Here is a 17,408-nt window from a genome sequence, read left to right as displayed (position 1 = left end):
GTGAAAAATCTGCAATTTGCTGGTCTTGAGGTTGAGGGGAGTGGCATAGGCTCTTGGCCAGGGATATCATAGAGTGTGCAAGCATATCCATGCCAATCATCCGGTCTAGTAATTTGTAGGGGTGGCTGGCTCTCATGCATCTTTTTCCACGCTCTCTTGCTGTCCTGCCCCAAGAACATGGAATACATTTCTGTTTCTAGTCTGCTCAGGTATTCCTGCTTCTTTTTGCGTACCAACCGTCTGAAGAGTGTTCGAGCATGCTTATGGGTGCATATACCAAGTGCCAGCTCTCGCTGAAAACGTGCTCGTGTCTCTCTGCACTCATCATCATACCAGCCATTCTGTGGAGCATTACCTCGTGGAGGTTTATCTGACGGTGTAGTGTGTGGGAAAGCGTATGCTGCTGAAGTGTGTATTATCTCGGCCAACTGTCCTGTAAACTCATCCAGAGAGGCCTGTGTGTCTAGCTCCCTCAATGCATCTCGCACAGTAATGCTGTATATGTGTGAGGTCGCTTCCACAAAATCATAGCGTGGTAATTTTGGTATATGTGACTGTGCTTCATGTATATGCCCATATTGCATTGTGAAAGCTAGAATAGCATGGTCTGCTACTAATCCAATTGGTCTGTCTGAGATTTCAAAACTTTTTATGTCAGGTAGCAAGTTGGGTGATCCAATCAAATAGTCCACTGTGCTTGACCCCTTCTTGTTATTCCAACATGTGAAGCCATTAGATCTTGGCCACTGTGGTAGCCCGTTAAGGATGGCCAAACCATGTGCACTTCCTAGTGCCAGTAGGTGTGTTCCATATTCTGTTATCTCTCTATCTTGGGCTGATCTAACTAATCCCACTTCATCTAATGCAATATCTCTGAACATCTCATCACTAGTGTCAAAGAAAGCAGATTGGTTGTTTCCTGTGCGTGCATTAAAGTCTCCTGCTAGTAGAACATCCCCAATTCTCATGTATCCCATTATGTCCTCATATAGTGGTGTATACGGGGATGCCTCTTTAGGGGCAAACTTAGAGTATGCAGGGGGAAAATAGCATATGGCAATATACATGTCGCGAGTTCTGCTTGTACGTAACCTGATCCACATGTATCTTGCCTCTACATCTCTATGTACCACTTGGACTGTATCTCGGAGCTCTTCTCTAAATAGAATTGCCACACCTCCTGATCCCCTCGTCCCTCCAGGCCGTCTAGGCTGAGGGCGATATACACTTTCCCATCTGTATCCATATACATCAGGTAAACGGCTGTCTTTACATTGATGTGTCTCAGTATACATAGCAATGTCTATACCTTTGAAAGTATCCTCAAAATAACCTACATCTGTCTTAAGGGAGCCATTGCAATTCCACAGTGTGAACTTCAGGGTCTCATAGGCCGCGCACCGTCATGCCGTCCTTTTCTCTGTGATGATGACTCTTCCATCTCTGAATACAGCCCATTTACCTGCTTTCCGTGCCTCTAGAACACGTGGCATATTTTCCCTCCTGTGGGCTAACTGGGCTGGGGTGAGGTCTTCATCTAGGTAGATCTTTTCTCCTTTGAGAGCGATCCTCTTAGAGAGGAAGGCTCTCTTCTTTTCCAGGTCTCCAAACTTCAAGATGAGGACTTTTGTTTTTGTGTCAGCCTTCCCGACTCGCCAAGCCCCAACGATGGGTACATTTGTAGCTCCAATTTTGGTGGCAAGAGCTGTAGCATCTTCAATTGGGGAGCTTTTCTCGTCTAGTCCAACCACTCTTACGTGGAGTGCGCGTACCCGCCTTTTTGCCTCTTCTTCCAAGGTGGCATTCATGACTTCCACTTTGTTGCCATGCATTCCTTTGTTCTTTTTTGCCACATCTATCCATTCTGCATTTTCTTTGACGGTATTCTCAACATTCTCCATTTTCTTTTGGGTACCTTCCACCACACTTGCATAGGTGTGCATGTCCTTTTTTAAAACATCCATTTCTTTTTGTAGTTCCGGTGTGGTTTGTGGTTCCTTTTGTGTGTCCAGTTTCTTTTTGCATTCGTCTAGTTCTTCTTGTAGATTAGAGATCAATGAGTCTTTCTCTGCCATGCGTGCATCCAAAGTTTGCATCTCCTTTTTTAGTTCTTCCATCATTTCAGCTCGAACCTGCTCTTGTATGTCCTTTTCCATTTCCTTCCTCATGGTACGTATTTCAGCACGGAGTATGGTCAACATCTCCTCATATAGTGTTTCATTAATTTTGCGGGATGTCTTCCCATATCTACTCGACCCTGGAGAGACATTCCAATCTCGGGTTTTACGCCCATAGGTTTTGTATCTCGTGTTCTTTGGCGGTGTATGAAACATTGTCTCCATGGCTGGTTTTGTGATTCCTTCATTGTCAGTTTCTTCCATCGTAATTATAGTATGCGCTATAGCATAAACTGTTGACAGTCTGGGTAGAGTAGTAAGCCAGTGACATAAACTATCACTCTAGCATGAACTAGAGACAGTATATCATAGACTGTCAATGTGACTGCATCATAAGGTATGACTGTAACATGAAATGTTAATGTGCATCAGTTTGAGATCCCGTAGGTTTCCAGTCCACACAGCATGCAAGGTTCACATCAGTCTGAGTATATCTGCAATCTCAGTGTATTCACAGCATCTGCATTCATATCAGTCTAAGAGAGTGTCTGCAATCTGGGAGAGTGTATGCATACGTCACTGCTGCCACGATACATTCACAGTGTCTGCATTCATGTCAGTTTGCATCCATGTCAGTCTGAGAGAGTGTCTGCAATCTGAGAGAGTGTCTGCATTCGTCACTGCTACCACAGTACATTCACAGTGCCTGCATTTGTGTCAGTCTGAGAGAGTAAGTGCAATCTGAGAGTGTCTGCATTCGTCACTGCTGCCACAGAACATTCACCCAGGACACAGCAGACAAGCCAGCATTCATGTCATTCTAAGTACATTCGTGTCCTGCAGGACAGTGGCTGTCTCCCTGTGCAGAGACGTGACCTTGCAGAGCAGCTCCCTGGTGGCGGCACTCACGACAGTCCCGCCCGTCAGACGCCCGTCAGACGCTCGTCCACGCCCGTCAGCACGCCCGTCAGCCCGCCCGTCATTCGCCCGTGGGACACTCACCCGTCAGATGCTCGCCCGTCAGACACATTCGCCCGTCAGACACGCTCGCCCGTTAGACCAGCATCCCGTCACGCACGCCCGTCAGACCAGCATCCCGTCAGACCAGCATCCCGTCAGCACGCACGTCACGCACGTCACGCACGCCCGTCAGACCAGCATCCCGTCACGTCACGCACGTCACGCACGTCAGACCAGCATCCCGTCAGACCAGCATCCCGTCAGAGAGAGAGAGAGAGAGAGAGAGAGAGAGAGAGAGAGAGAGAGAGAGAGGGGGGAGAAGAGGGATCTTGTAGGCTGAAGAAGGTAGAAATCTGAAGCTCAGAATAAGAAGAACGAATTGTCAGAAGAAAGAGAATGTGAAGGTGAAGTAATTGGAGCCGTGGAGTATGATGGCAGGGCTGTTGAAGTCAATGGGCTGATGCGAGTTCTTAGTTTTCAGATGATGGTAATAAGAGTCTTCCTTTTGTCTTGTTTTCTTCTACCGCTTTGTGCGGCAGAGAGTTTGCAGATCAGTTTTGGTGTATGGATATGAGTGAAAGACAGCAGAGGGCTGTTCTTCTTCATGATGAGAGTGATGTTTGTTAATTGTTGCGTGAGGCTTGTCATCAGTAGAGAAGAATAGGAGTAAAGGGCCTCTACATCTGAAACTGGGTATGAGAAATGGAATATGTATTATGAGCTAGTGTTGAATGCACCGGTTTGAGGTAGTGGAAATTTGAAAGGATTTGTAGCCAAGAAAATAATGGATCAGAGTTCATAAAGTTTGAAGCTCCCGCAACTCTTCATCAATGCAAGATATTCTGAGATGTATCTGCTGGTATGCTGAAATGACAATCTGAAGTCAACAAATGTGTCTTCCCATTTGCAAGTTTGTGCTTTGGGAACAGAGTAGTTCTGTTTGCTATATAGAGCATGCAGAAATTTAGGACTGCAGACAGTGCAGAGCTGTTTCAGGGCAGCAGATCAAGGAATTTGACAATGAGTTGTTCTAAAGAGTTATAGATTAGAAAGAGAGCTACAACTTTCCATTTTAAAGCTCAGCAATCCGAGGTCTGGTTAGAAAGTTATGAACTGTTTTGTTTAATGCTCTATGAGGCAATTTCTGTGCTCTATGAGAAAATAGGTGAATTTAGCAGCATCTATGTCACCAACTTGGTTTCCTATGAAAGTCATCATGATTTTCCATTGCTATATCAGTGCAAGCTCTGTTTTGATGCAGTAATGGAATGTCTACACAGTGAAATGCTTGTAGCCGTTGAATTGGCATGAAAATTTGCCGTAGAAAGCTTTGGTTACCTATGTATTTGGATTGTATTTATGTGTGCTTTGAGAAAAGAAGAATAGAAAGGATCTACAACTGGTTTTACACTGATTGAAGCAACCACGCTTTGTGGGGCAGTTTGTTGCTTGGGGCTGCCATCCCTAAAAAATAGTTGTGTGAATTCGAAAGCTCATGTTGTCAGAGTCTATGCCATGGTCGTTTTAGCATCAAATCTTCTCTAAAAGTGGTAAAATCTGAGCTTGAAGGTTTGAACTGTTTAAGTGTTGAGTTGAAGTCTCAGTGAGGAGTGAGTGATTAGGAATTTTGGGTCATGTGTTTAGTGGTGCCATCTCGTGGGGTTTGTTGAGGTGGTGAGATTCTCGGTCTTTATCCTGTGGTGTTGTCTTGGGGGTTGTTAGAGGCCGACTACCCAATTCACCTACCCATTAACGTGCTGCATTTGCTGAGGTGAGTTGTACCATGAAGATCCCTTGACCCATTAGAACCTCACAAAATACGAAAAACAAGCGATATAAAATTCTATCAGAATACCTCACAAAGGACTTCCCTAGGTAAAAATACGAAAAACAAGCCTAATATAGGACTTCAATGATAGTATCAATGCATAGTTTACTTTCAAGATTTTGACTTTATCTTCTTCAAATTTTCCAAAATGAGGAGTTTGGTTTTTGTGTTCAGGTTTCACAAAAAGGATTGGGGCCGTCTCCTCGATGCAAACACATGTGCTGGATTTATCAAAGCAGGTGCTAATATGACAACCTTATACCACATTTCATGTTCTGTAGTGCTATGTTGCAGTGGATCATTACAAGCCATTATAATGTAGTAAATGTCTGAAAATCGTTTCCATTACCTACATGATTAATTATCAAATTCCACTATACAAACCAATGTTGAGTCTACAAGGATATAGGCATACTTACCAATTCTTAACCACATTATGATTTGCAATGTCTAAGGAATCAATGTCTAGGTGATCCATGAACATCAAATTGCAAACTAAAGCACAGATATTTAAAGCGTCCAATGTAGACATATTTAACAAGTGTCAAACAAGGTTGAGTAACCTTGTCAAATATCCAGTACATATATGACAACTGCTGAAATGTCATTCTTAATAAGCTAATCATGGGCCATGAAATGCAGCAGCAGCTCATGGACTGGTTTTATGTTCAGTGGGTCATGCCCAAGTCGCAACCAGTCTTTGCTGTGCTGTGAAAGACCATCCTGTTTTATGTTCAGTGGGTCATGCCCAAGTTGCAACCAGTCTTTGCTGTGCTGTGAAAGACCATCCTAAGGGCTCTCCTCCACACCCCTTCAGCTCTGCCTGTATGTCTCCTCTTAACTTACCACATCTTAGCAATTGTTGCCTGTAGAGGTGAGTGGATGAAAGATCACAGTGAAGTCTATGGTTGAGTATGGCACACAGTATTCACAGGCAATCGGCCACGTCAGTTATGACAGGTCACTCGTCCGCAAAGGCAGGCAGGTTGTGCATCAGCACACAGGTTGTTCATCACAGGCAGGCAGGTTACATCACAGGCAAACAAGTCAGCTCCGTTGTCGCCACAGGTCAACAGAGGCCTTGTAGGGTGGAAACAATACTGATGTGACAGATAATGACTGATGTTGTGCAGGTCAGACGGTCAGGCAGAGCCAGTCATGTCAACAATTCAATCATTGTGCACATATTGTCAGGCCCGACTTTGACTTGTCGGCAGGCAGAAGCAGGGGGGGACTGCTTTGAGCAAGGGGGCTGCTTGTTTCTCCCCACACCTGAAACCTGCCATGGACACATCATCAGCCTCCTCATCCACCCTTGCAGCTTTCATACGATTCCTTGCATAGGCAGCCTCCAGCTCCCCTTCCCCTGCACAACCCCAACATGCAGAACAGTGGTAGAATCCCGTTCCAACTGTTTTAAGAAGTGCCCGTATCACTCCCAATGCAATTACCAAGAGTGTAATGAAAGGACAAAGTACAACCCTTAAACCTTAGGTTGTTAACGTGCATTCACACCCGAAAGGTGTAAAACATGAGAAATTACTGAACTGTATAACATAAGCACAGAAAATAGAAGATAATAACCAATCATTTCTGCAGAAAAATCAATTTTTGGAATATATTCGGCAAATGATTGCTTCTTTTAGCTTTAGGATCCTATCTGGAGGGATGGAAGCATAGGCTGTTTTTAGAGATAATGCACAAGCGTTATCCCGACAGTATGGTATTCAGCATGCTTTCTCTTTACAAGCTGAATTGCAGCATGTGCAATCTTTATTGGCCTATTCGGTCTCTGTGTCAGTCAGGGGATTCCACTGATGACTTGCTCTCATGCATTGAATGGTTGAAATTTAGGGTTTAATCTCTTCAAGAAGAGGAATATGCAAAATACAAATTGCTGGCCAGAGCCGAAGCTTTACATGATAATAACTGTCAATCTCATCGATTCTTTACTCGTGAGACTAACAGTTTCCAAACAAACCAACAGTTTCCAAACAAACCACCAAAGGTTTTGGTAAAATATTTATGAATTTTGTTATAGTTTTGTTTGGCATTGCTAAGGCTAAAGTAGCTATCGATGGTACATTCACTAATTCGTGTACTCTCAGAAGGTACATTAGGCTAAGCTATCCTCTGGTCTAGTTTTATTAGCAATGTGCACTAATGCTTTGGGTTGGGTGGTGCAAAATGAGCTGTGAACAAAGGTAAAATCAATAGGATTAAGCTACTTGATGATTCTCAAATGATGCTGAATTTATTTATTGATGACACTAACATATTGTGAAAAATGATGGGACATCAATTAGAAACGTTTGGAACTGCTTGAATACCTTATGTATAGCCTTTGGCTCTAGGATAAATCATAACAAAACATGTATGAGGAGTCTAATCAAGCTTCCAACCCCTTTCTTGGTTGATCGATCAAGGCTACAAAATCACCACCACCACCACAACAACAACAATCAACAACCCAAACCACCACACCCAAAAAAAAAAAAGTGCTTATTATGATCAATGGCCTTTCCATGCTATCCCAACCATCATAATAATCCCTCTCTACTCCAATCTGATTAGTGAGTGGGCTAAGACGCCTGTGGTACAAGCTGCAAGCCCATACCTCTGCTCCATATAGTAATTAAGGTGTGACTAGTGTGTCAAACAACCAAAGTTTGGTACGGGGCTCCTAGAATTGTATGTGAGCACATTGACTCTCGAGTGCCCCTAGTGTTGTGTATCCATGTGCCAAACGTGCCTCTCTCAACGAAAAATGTGGTCCAAAGAAGGTGACTCTTAAATAGACATATTCCCTCACATGCTCCAGTATGTCTCCCCCAAATGTGAAGGGGTACATAGATCTAGTCACCCATGCTGCTGAAGTATTGAAAACTATGGTTTTGGTCTTCCCAAGGTTCACAATGAGATCTTTATCTCTATAGAAGATGTACAAAGCATCTAGATGGCACTGCAATCCCTCTGGTAAATCTAAAATGAGAACAATATCATCTGCATACAATAATATTGGTATCAACACCCCTACCCCTCCAGCTCCTCCTCCTTGGTGTATGTAATCAAACACTTCATCTATGTATAGACCAAACAATGTGGGTGAAAGTGGACATCCTTGTTTCACTCCTATGGTACTGTCAATCCTCTTTGATATCCCCCTAGGTGCTCATACATGACCTATCACTGCCTCATATGATGCATACACACCCCATCGTATACCCTCTAGTACTCCAATGTCCTGCAATCTGTGCATGATGCATGTACGAGGCACTGTATCAAAAGCTTTGCGAATGTCTACAAAGCAACAATAGATCCTCTTGTCTCGAGCTCTCGAGCCTCCTCAATAATGGCTCTAAGAGAGAATATGGTCGAGCGTGGTATATCCTTGTCTGAAACCTACCCATCCTTGTGCTCTCTTGCCTTGCATTTCAGCCCACTCATTGAGTTCATGCTCCAATAAAGATCCGTATATCTTGGCCAAAGTATGACCGATCATGATAGTCTTGTAGTTGCTAGGAATCAGGAGATCACCACTTCTAAATAGCGGAATTATAGTATTGTCTGACCAATTCACAGGGAAACCTTCACATATTGCTCTATTGAACATATGTGCTAATATGGGTGCTTATATGTCACAAGCATGTGAGAAATGTTTTGCTACTAGTCCATCCTCATCCTGTGCCCTCCCATTTTGTAATCTATAAATTGCATCCCTAACCATTTTCCATGTGAAGAAAGACCATTGTGCTGGCCTACAAGCTTGTGGGGGCTGCATAGGTGGCTGTCCTGGCAGGTCATACAGCTGTCTCCCATAATCAAGCCAAGCATCTGGTGATGCAATCTGTATGGGGGGCTGTCTTTCATGAAACATCTTCCATGCGCTCTTGCTATCCCGCCCCAAAAATAGCTGATATATCTCTGCTTCAAATTCTGAAATTTGAATGGTGGCCCATCATCCATGAGAGAGGATAGTTGCATTGTGCCATAATCCATTGTGTGTATATGAGAGAGAGAGAGAGAGATGGATGAAATTTGAATCATGAGAGTGGGTGAGGAAAGGAGAGAGTTTTTGAACTTGTTAGTTTAAAACTTTAATCTTTAATCTTTTCTCTTGAGTCTTTGTGAGAAAGAAAGAAAAGATAGAGAGAATGTAAAGAAAGAAAAGAATAGAGAGAAAGAAAAAAAGAATAGAGAAGATTCAAGAAAGAAAAGAAGAAAAAGAAAGGTAAGAAAGAAAAGAAAGAAAAAAAGAAATGTAAGAAAGAAAGAAGAAAAGAAAGGTAAGAAAGTAAAGAAAAATGGGCCTGAAAACGGTCAGAAAAGTAACCGTTTACAACTTTATTGGCCGTAAGGCCCAAGCGTACAAGAGTCGGGACCCGTGTGCGGCGTAACAGTCACGGCGATTGGACGGGTCACAGGGAATGGACCGAACGGGATCGAAAGCAGCGGACGATATAGGACGGGTTGACCCGTGCGTCAGACGTGGACAACCTTGGAAACAAGGCTTGTATGCTGTGGGACACAAGGAAACCTCAACCAACTAAAATTCGTTTTGAGGTCCCTAGGTTGCAAATGTTGGTTTTTCAACTTAAATGGGGTACATTTGCTGGACATTGTTTTAGATATGGCCAATTGGGCCATTTTATTTCCGAATGTGATAGAAGCCCTTAGGTATTGCAGTGTTCTTTGGATCCTGACATGGATATGCAAAAGCATGATCCCCAGTAGATGGCTCAACAGGAAGATGTTGCCCCTGTGCCTCTTGCCTTGCATGGATACAATGATGGAAATAATGATGTCTCCCAAGTTGGTATTGAGCATGCATCACATTCGTTTGGTCAGAATTTGCCCCTCAGGATGATTCTTCGGTTACTATGGTAAGATGTAATGCTAGGCAGGAATCTCGTTTGACTCCTGCTCACCCATCTCCTCACCCTATTACTCAGACTTTTCAATGCAGAGATAAGGGGTTTTATGTGAAACCTCAATCTTCACGTGTACCTACAATTGGTGTGGATGATAAAAGGGCTTCTGATTTTGCTTTGCACTTTGATGCGTGTGGGAGGCTTGTGCCTCCTTGGGATGTTTTCCGTTCTCAACAACAGTAGTTCCTTTCTCATGCTTCCATTGCTAGTTTGCAGAGGGCTAAAGCTACGAATAAAATGGGGAGATTTCAGGTGGCTAAAGCTATGGATGTTAAAGGGAAAGGGAAAGTGGTGCTTTAGTAGTTTTCTCTCCTGTGGTTTATCATGAGACTTGCTTTATGGAATGTTAAAGGCATTTCTTCGAGCAATAAGCAGTATCGTTTGTGGAAAATTGTATTAGTTGGTAATTGGGATGTTTTTTGTTTTGCGGAGCACAAATAGCATGCTTTGGCAAGATCTTCTTATGTATACAAGGATTATACAGTGTTTTTTAGTAGTCGGGTTCCACATAAATCTGGAGTTATATTGGTTGTTAGATCTTCCTTGCAACCATCCTTGGTTTCTTAGGACCCTTCGGTAGATTTGTGATACTGGAAATCATATGTGAGGGAGAGGTTTTGTGGTTGGTGGGCGTGTATGCTTCTGCTACTACTTGGGAAGGCCGTCAACTTTGGGATGACTTACACTAGCTTTCCATGGCTTGTCAAGATTTTGTTATGGGTGATTTTAATGCATGTGTATCTGTGGATCATGCAACTTCACTGCACTCGGTCATGGATGGTCTTGAGCGGCAGGCTTGGGATGCACTGGTAGCTATGTCTTTGAAACAAACATGTGATCTTGGATGCATCCTTCAAATTTTGGATATACTTATTGTTCTCTTCAGCATCCAAACACTTGGGTCAGGCTTGATAGAATCTACATTTGTTAGAGCTACAGTCATTGATATGTGGGTGGAGCAACAACATGTCTTGTCAAATCACTGTCCTTTGGTTTTGGATTGAAAGATTGCTATGATTCAATTATTGCCTAAGGTTCCTTCTCCGACCTCTTTGAAACAATGGAGACCCATTTCTGTTCTGGGTTCTTTGTATAAAATCTTCTCTAAAATCATTTCCAAACAACAAATTGCAAAAAGTATTCCCGCACTTGGTTCATTCACGTCAATATGGTTCCATTGAAGGACGGAATATAATGCATAACATTTTGAATGTTCAACTAGGGATTGATTATGCCAGAGCCTCAACCCAGCAAGTTGTTGAGCTTCAGCTTGATCTTGAAAAGGCATTTGATCATGTCAACTGGTCTTTCTTGCGGCAATTGATTCCACCATGGGACTTAATTGAGGAATCACAGATGAAATTGCCTTATCTCGGTCTCTTCGGCAAGGCTTCCCTTTGAGTCCTTTGCTATTTGCCTTGGTCACTCACCCGATGCTCTCATTGTTGGATAAGTTGGCTAATTAAGGTGAGATTGTTGGTTTGTCTCTTCCTAGTGGTGCCCAACATTTGGGTCAATCTTTGGTTGATGATTCCTTTATGTTTCTTAACACTGATTGCACTAATGTTAATCAGGCAATGGTTACGTGGAATCTCTTTGCTTTAGCGTCAAGACTTTACATTAATGCTCAAAAATCTACACTGTTTCCTTGTATGGAGAGTGATTTGCAAGCTTTGGGTTTGCAAGGAGTTGTGATTTCTAAAGGAGATATTACCCGACACTTGGGTTATCCTATTGGTGTGGACACACTAGCTGAAGCTCATGCAAAGTCATAAATACATCATGTATACAAGCCTCTCAAGGCGGTCTGGGGGAGATGGAGGCAAGAAGCCATGTGGTGGGGTGGGGGGGAGGAGTCACGGAGGGAGTGGATGATGGAGGTCTAGAGCTCTGCTAAGGTCGCCTATACTGAAAGTCTCTCTCCGCCAAAAGCCTCCTGACACAGCGCCTTCTAGATATGCCATCCTGTAAGACTCCCTATGATCTCCCATACCTCCGAGCGGTTTGATGTGGGCTCCAATACCTAGCGGATGGGTAGAGCCTCCAATCCGACCACTGGGCACAACCCTGCCTAGATAATGAATATCATGTCTTGCATTCCGGTCATACAGAAGGTGACAGCCCTGGCTTACTGCGTGCCAACAGAAAGCTCCCCATGAGATACATCCAAGGCTGGGTGCTATACGGCAAGGGATGCAGCATGCTCCTCTCCACACGAGCTGCACCTCCTCACATGACCAAAGGCAAGGCTTTGGGGTTTCCACAGGCTGCTATGTGCAGCGCTTACAACCTCCCTTCTTCTGCATCTCGACAAGCCAACTTCCCACCGCCAAGCCTCCATGTGCCACCAGCCATAAGAAATATGACACCCTCCTCGGTCTCCAGCTATCCCATAGGCGGCGCCAGAAGGTCCATCGGAAAGGCTCCAGGATGTTGTGCTCTCCCCAATGCTTGCTACGTGACGGCACCCAATCCATATTCTCTTGCATCAGTACGTGTCTGCCAATCCTAGCAGTGTACTCCAGGAGCCTGGGTAGCTTCTTGGCGACCGCAGTGGCAGGCCATAGCCACTCTCCTGGATCCCACTCTAGCTCATCAAGTGGTTTGCCCTCCCAGATCCAAAGGTGCCACTCCCTGAGCTCCTTCCAGAAAACATAGGGGTCCAATTGCCATGTCTTCCCTTGAAGGCCCACCACCCAAATCCTCCTCCACGAAAGGGTGGCTATTCCCTCATCCTACTTCCCTCTGTCAAGGGCCAGACGCCCCCTCTCTTGAGCGGCGAAGAAAGTCCCCTGCGGGGTGTCACCCACTCTACCTGCCACCTGTAGAGGAATGTTTGCTGGTGAAAACCTAGCTGCCCATACCTCCACGGGCTCTATGGGCTCTCTTACTGGGGAAGCAAGCCACTCCAGAGGTATTGCTACACGTCTATCTCCCTTCTCCTCAACTCCACTCCTCTCTGGTAGCCTGATACTCGCTGCAGCACCTCCTCGTCCGCCATCCTGTACACCTCCTGCCATGTCTTAATGGTACAAGCCGGGCCGGCCTCCCAACCAGCCCACTAGATGTGGGGGCGCTTGCAAATCTACGCCCCTTCCCGATCTTTGATCTGGGGGTTCCAGATCATCTCCTCCTGGCAGCCTGGGGGGCTCTAGATTAGGGCCTTACAGAGACCCTACCACACGCGGAGTAAGCTGCATAGGAAAGGTGATTTGGGCTAACATGAAGATCCATCTCAGGGACGGCCTCCACTCATTACCAAGCCTCCGTCTACAATCCTAAAGGCCCTCCTGCAATAAGGCCTTCCAAGTCTTCCCGCCTAGTGTGAGACTCTGGATAACTAGCTTGTCCAAGAGAGCCATACTCTGATACTCTAGGTCTATGATCCCAAGCGTTCCCTTTGACCGATGTCATATGATGGTTGCCCACGCCACCTTATCCCTAGACCCATCTGACCCTGACCAAAGAAAGTTCCACACTAAGCGCCGAAGTTGCACTATGCATGGTGAGGAGAAGCACCAACACGAGGCGATGTACCAAGCCGTCACTAGGAGGACGTGGTTAACCATTAGGGCTCGGCCGGCTAGTGAGAGGTGAGCCCTGCTTGAGTAGGTTAGTTTTCTCTGAATAGAATCAAGGATAGGAAGAAACTGTTGGGCAGGAGTGATGTCGAGTCCCATCTGGAACCCTACGTACCGAACGGTCTGTCCTCTGCTCACCCATCTAAATCCTAGGTGGATGTCCCACTCCGTGCTAGAGTCCGAGTCTGTGAGGAAACCAACTGACTTTCGCCAGTTGATTTTCGCTCCCGCTGCAAAACAGAACACGTCAAGAGCTAGCCTCACTCTCTCCAGCATCAACTCAGCATCCTCTATGTAGAGTGTTGTATCATCTTTATACTCTAAGTCTAACAACTCAGTCTCCTCTCTCACTGGAAGTCGGAGGCCACGTTGTCCGCTCACACGTGACCTAAGGAAGTGAGACATGACGTCTGCAAAGAGTAGAAACAGGTTATGGGTCCAAAGGGACAGCCCTGTTGAACCAATCTCTCCAGCCGAAAATCCTCTCCTCGCCTTCCGTCTATGAGAACCCAGCTGGTCGCCGATCTGTAAAGGGTGGAGACCCCACAAATCCAAACCTGGGGGATCCCGACCTCACCATGGTGCCCTCTAGGAAATCCCAGTCCACCCTATCATAAGCTTTCTCGAAATCCAAGAGTAGTACGGCCAGACTTTGCCCACTGTGCTAAGCCCACTCTGTTGCCTCAAACAAGGTAAATATATTGTCTAGGATGCTCCTATCCTGGACAAAGCCTGTCTATGTGTCATGGATGATGTCTGGAAGCATGGGGCATAGTCGCCTACCAATCATCTTATAGGCCACTGACAATAAGGTAATCGATCTCTACTAGGAAAGCTTCAACCGGTCTCCCCCTTTGGGGAGAAGATTGATAAGGCCTGCTGAAAGACTCCCTGCATCTGTCCTAAATGAAAATCTGCTGGAAGGCCATCAATAGGGGGTCCTTCACCACTTACCAGTAAGTAGTGAAGAAGGCCTTAGAGAAGCCATCCTCTCCTGGGCACTTTTTCCCATCTTGTATATGGAAAGCTTCCCCTAATTCCTTCTCTGTGAAGGGGGCTAGGAGGAAGCGTCCCATCTCCTCTGTGAGGAGGGACGAGATGTGATCCCAAACCTGCTATCTACATCTTTGTCCTCTAGCTGAAGCTATCTCCTATTGGAAAAGGCACGTGTAATAGTCGGTGGCAATCTCCATTACCTCATCTGGGCTAGAGCGAGTCCTCCCATACTGATCCCAAAGGCTGCGTATCTGCTCTCCTACGGTGCGAAGCTGGTGCACTTGGAAGAACTCCTTGCACATTGTCCCCCTTCCACACCCAGAAGACTACTAAGGTTTAGAAAGAGGACTCCGAGTACCTGTCCTCTACACCAGCAATGGCTACTCGTACACACACCTCCCGTGCATGGAGGGTGGGATCCCATGGTGCCTCCTATAATAATCTGTGTGGCCGCAAGGTCCCGCTAGAGTGCTCTCTCCTCCTCCCAGCTTTGCTGCCTGGCCTGTATGGCTGCCTCTTGGCAGATTCTGCTCAACTCGGCTAGGACCTCTGCAACCTCCTCTGCTATCCAGTCTCTCCTGTCCCACTCTCTAGTCCAAATCTGCTCTATCTGTCTTGTCACCTCTTCCCTCCTATAGATCGAGTGAGGGATCCGATAGGATTGTGTGTCCCAAGCATTGGTGCTCTGACTACCAGCAAAAAGACCTCCCATGCCTCCTACTCCTCCCCAGCCATACTCTGGTAGTTTCTACCTCTGCCCTCCTGGTCCTCCAAAGCCTCTTGGTTGTTGAAGTCTCCTCCAACAATCCAAGAGTCCACCTCTGGGAGTCCATCTGCGATCTCCATCCAAAACTTACTGCGTGCCCTAACCTCCATGGGAGCATAGACTTTGAGGACTCCAAGGCACGAGTCCCTAATATCCAATCTGATCCATAGAAACCTCCTTGCCACTATCGTCCTGTGGTCTCGTACACAGGCAGTGAGACTCGGGCCAATAGAGGTGCATACGCCTCCACTCCTGCTGTGGGCACCTATGGCGTGCTCCCAGTAAGTGTGCGAGCTGCCCGGAACTACCTTCCCTATCCGTTCGGCCTGGGTGGAGGTAAGCTTGTGCTCTTGTAGAAGCAAGATGTCGATCCATTCGGCAAGGGTAGGCTACAACTCCTGCTGAACAATCAACTTCCTGGAACCACGTGCCCCACTGTAGTGGAGACTATTCACATTCCAAGATGCAAGGTGTAAGCTCATGGGGAAACCTATGACTGACCAAACAGGCAGCTGTTTGGTGTGGAGGTTGCTGATGAGAAGTAGAAACTGCGAGGCATGCAAGTACGCTTTGACACCGATATGGATGGCGAACTCCAGTCCCCCATGGTGGCCCTTGGCCGGCGGAGCATAGGGGTGATAGATGCTCCATGTGGTACTATCAATGCATCTATCAGCCATGCTGAGAGTCGTGACTCTATACACTGGTAGAAACGGGCCGTTTGTGCCAGGGGCCACTCGATCACATCCCTCAGAGCTCTCCACTATGGAGGGGCTCGAAAGATAATGCTCAAGTGCGGGACCTCGGTACCAGCCCACCAGTTAATGTCCATCATGCAACCAAGCCACTGTTGTGCAAACAGTGCTAATCCTTTATCTCCCATCCACTAGGAGATATTATCCGCCACCTAACTCTTCAACTCCTCCTCTATCTGTGTAGTCGTCCACTCCCCTGAGTGAGAAGACTGAAGAAAAAAGCCGTAGTTTGGTCCATTCAATGATGTTAGTAGATGGACCTTTCCCCTCCTTGACTTACGAACCACAAAAATCCCCACCTCTAGAGGTAATGGGAACTCTCCTCCGCAACTCTTAGGTAGGACCATGGGCCACTGCGGAAGAACTCATGTGGCAACAATTGTGCCTATCTCGGGAAGGTGTGACAGGCGGCAAGGGCAAATGAGCTGGTGGCTGTATGGGAGGGGGAAGACTACTGGTGCGATGAGAATGTAGCTGTGTGTGGCTCATCACTTCCTGTGGGAGAAGGGGGGGTGGGTCTGGGGGGGATCACTTGAACTGGGTGCGGATCAAGGGGGGTGCTCGGTAGGGAAGGTGGAGGGGGGGAAGAGGATCGAGGGATAGTGGGATGGATGGGGGTGCATGGCGGGTGTGGGGGGGGTTGGTGGCCCTAGAAAGGGGGGGCTGTGGGCTAGGGTCAGTTGAGGGGGGGGGGGGGGCCATGGGATGTGGAGGCTGTGGAATCTCAGGCGAGGTAATCTGTGGCACGGGTGGTGGATGTGGGGGGGCTACGATCCTGCTGGGTGGGACGGGCAGGGGGGGCTATGGAGTGCTCTTCCAAGAGGGCGTCGCTCGCCCACCTGCTCCTTGATGTCGAGGCTAGGTCTAAGAAGTTGACTGCGCCCCCCTGCCGTCTCCCTCTCTGTTGTCTCTCGACCCGTGTGAAGTCGTCAGTGTCCACCTGCGGGCCTGTCAGTGGAGCCGCCTTGGCTCCAAAACGCGTACAAACTACTGCCTGATACTCAAAGTCGTGGCAGCGCAGGCACTGCCCTGGTTGCCCAATCACAATGACTTGCTGCCTAAAGGAGTGCCCGCCTGCCTCAATCTCTAGGAGCTGTGGGATATTCTTGACCTCTTTCGCTGCCACCTATAGCTTTGGGACTCCTGTTGTTGTCACTGCATCCATTAAAGATGCGGGAAGGACAGTGCTGAAGAGCCGTCCAAAGTCTTCCACCAACTGGCGATACTCTATCACCAAGCCGGGGAAAAGAAGGGTGACTGAGTGCGGAAGAAACCTGTTGTGGAGTGCAAACACCTCCACAATAAAGCCACTGTACCAAGGGACCATGTATATGACCCCCTTCATGGACGCATATGGTAAATTGGGGAGTAACTCGCGAGCTGCGTCCGCCGAACTAAGCTGGACCACGAAGATCCCTTGGCCCATTAGGACTGCCTGCACGATCTGCGCTGTGCCGATCCGCAGCATGGATTG

General features: G+C 46.7%; 1 protein-coding gene across 5 annotated transcripts in view; it reads left to right on the top strand.

Moving 5' to 3' along the window:
- Positions 1-17,408, top strand: part of LOC148010708 (dynein regulatory complex subunit 7-like) — a 358,764-nt gene that overhangs the window by 213,118 nt on the left and 128,238 nt on the right. For all 5 annotated transcript variants that reach the window (XM_087671014.1, XM_087671012.1, XM_087671015.1 and 2 more), the window contains one exon: positions 5,080-5,144. In XM_087671014.1, the coding sequence (XP_087527140.1) occupies positions 5,080-5,144 (65 nt within the window). The remainder of the gene's footprint in view (positions 1-5,079; positions 5,145-17,408) is intronic.

Source organism: Lygodium microphyllum, chromosome 29, assembly GCF_053477565.2.
Source record: "Lygodium microphyllum isolate KBCC chromosome 29, Lygodium_microphyllum_v1.1.10, whole genome shotgun sequence".
NCBI lineage: Eukaryota > Viridiplantae > Streptophyta > Polypodiopsida > Schizaeales > Lygodiaceae > Lygodium > Lygodium microphyllum.
This window is presented reverse-complemented; position numbering and strand designations above follow the sequence as displayed.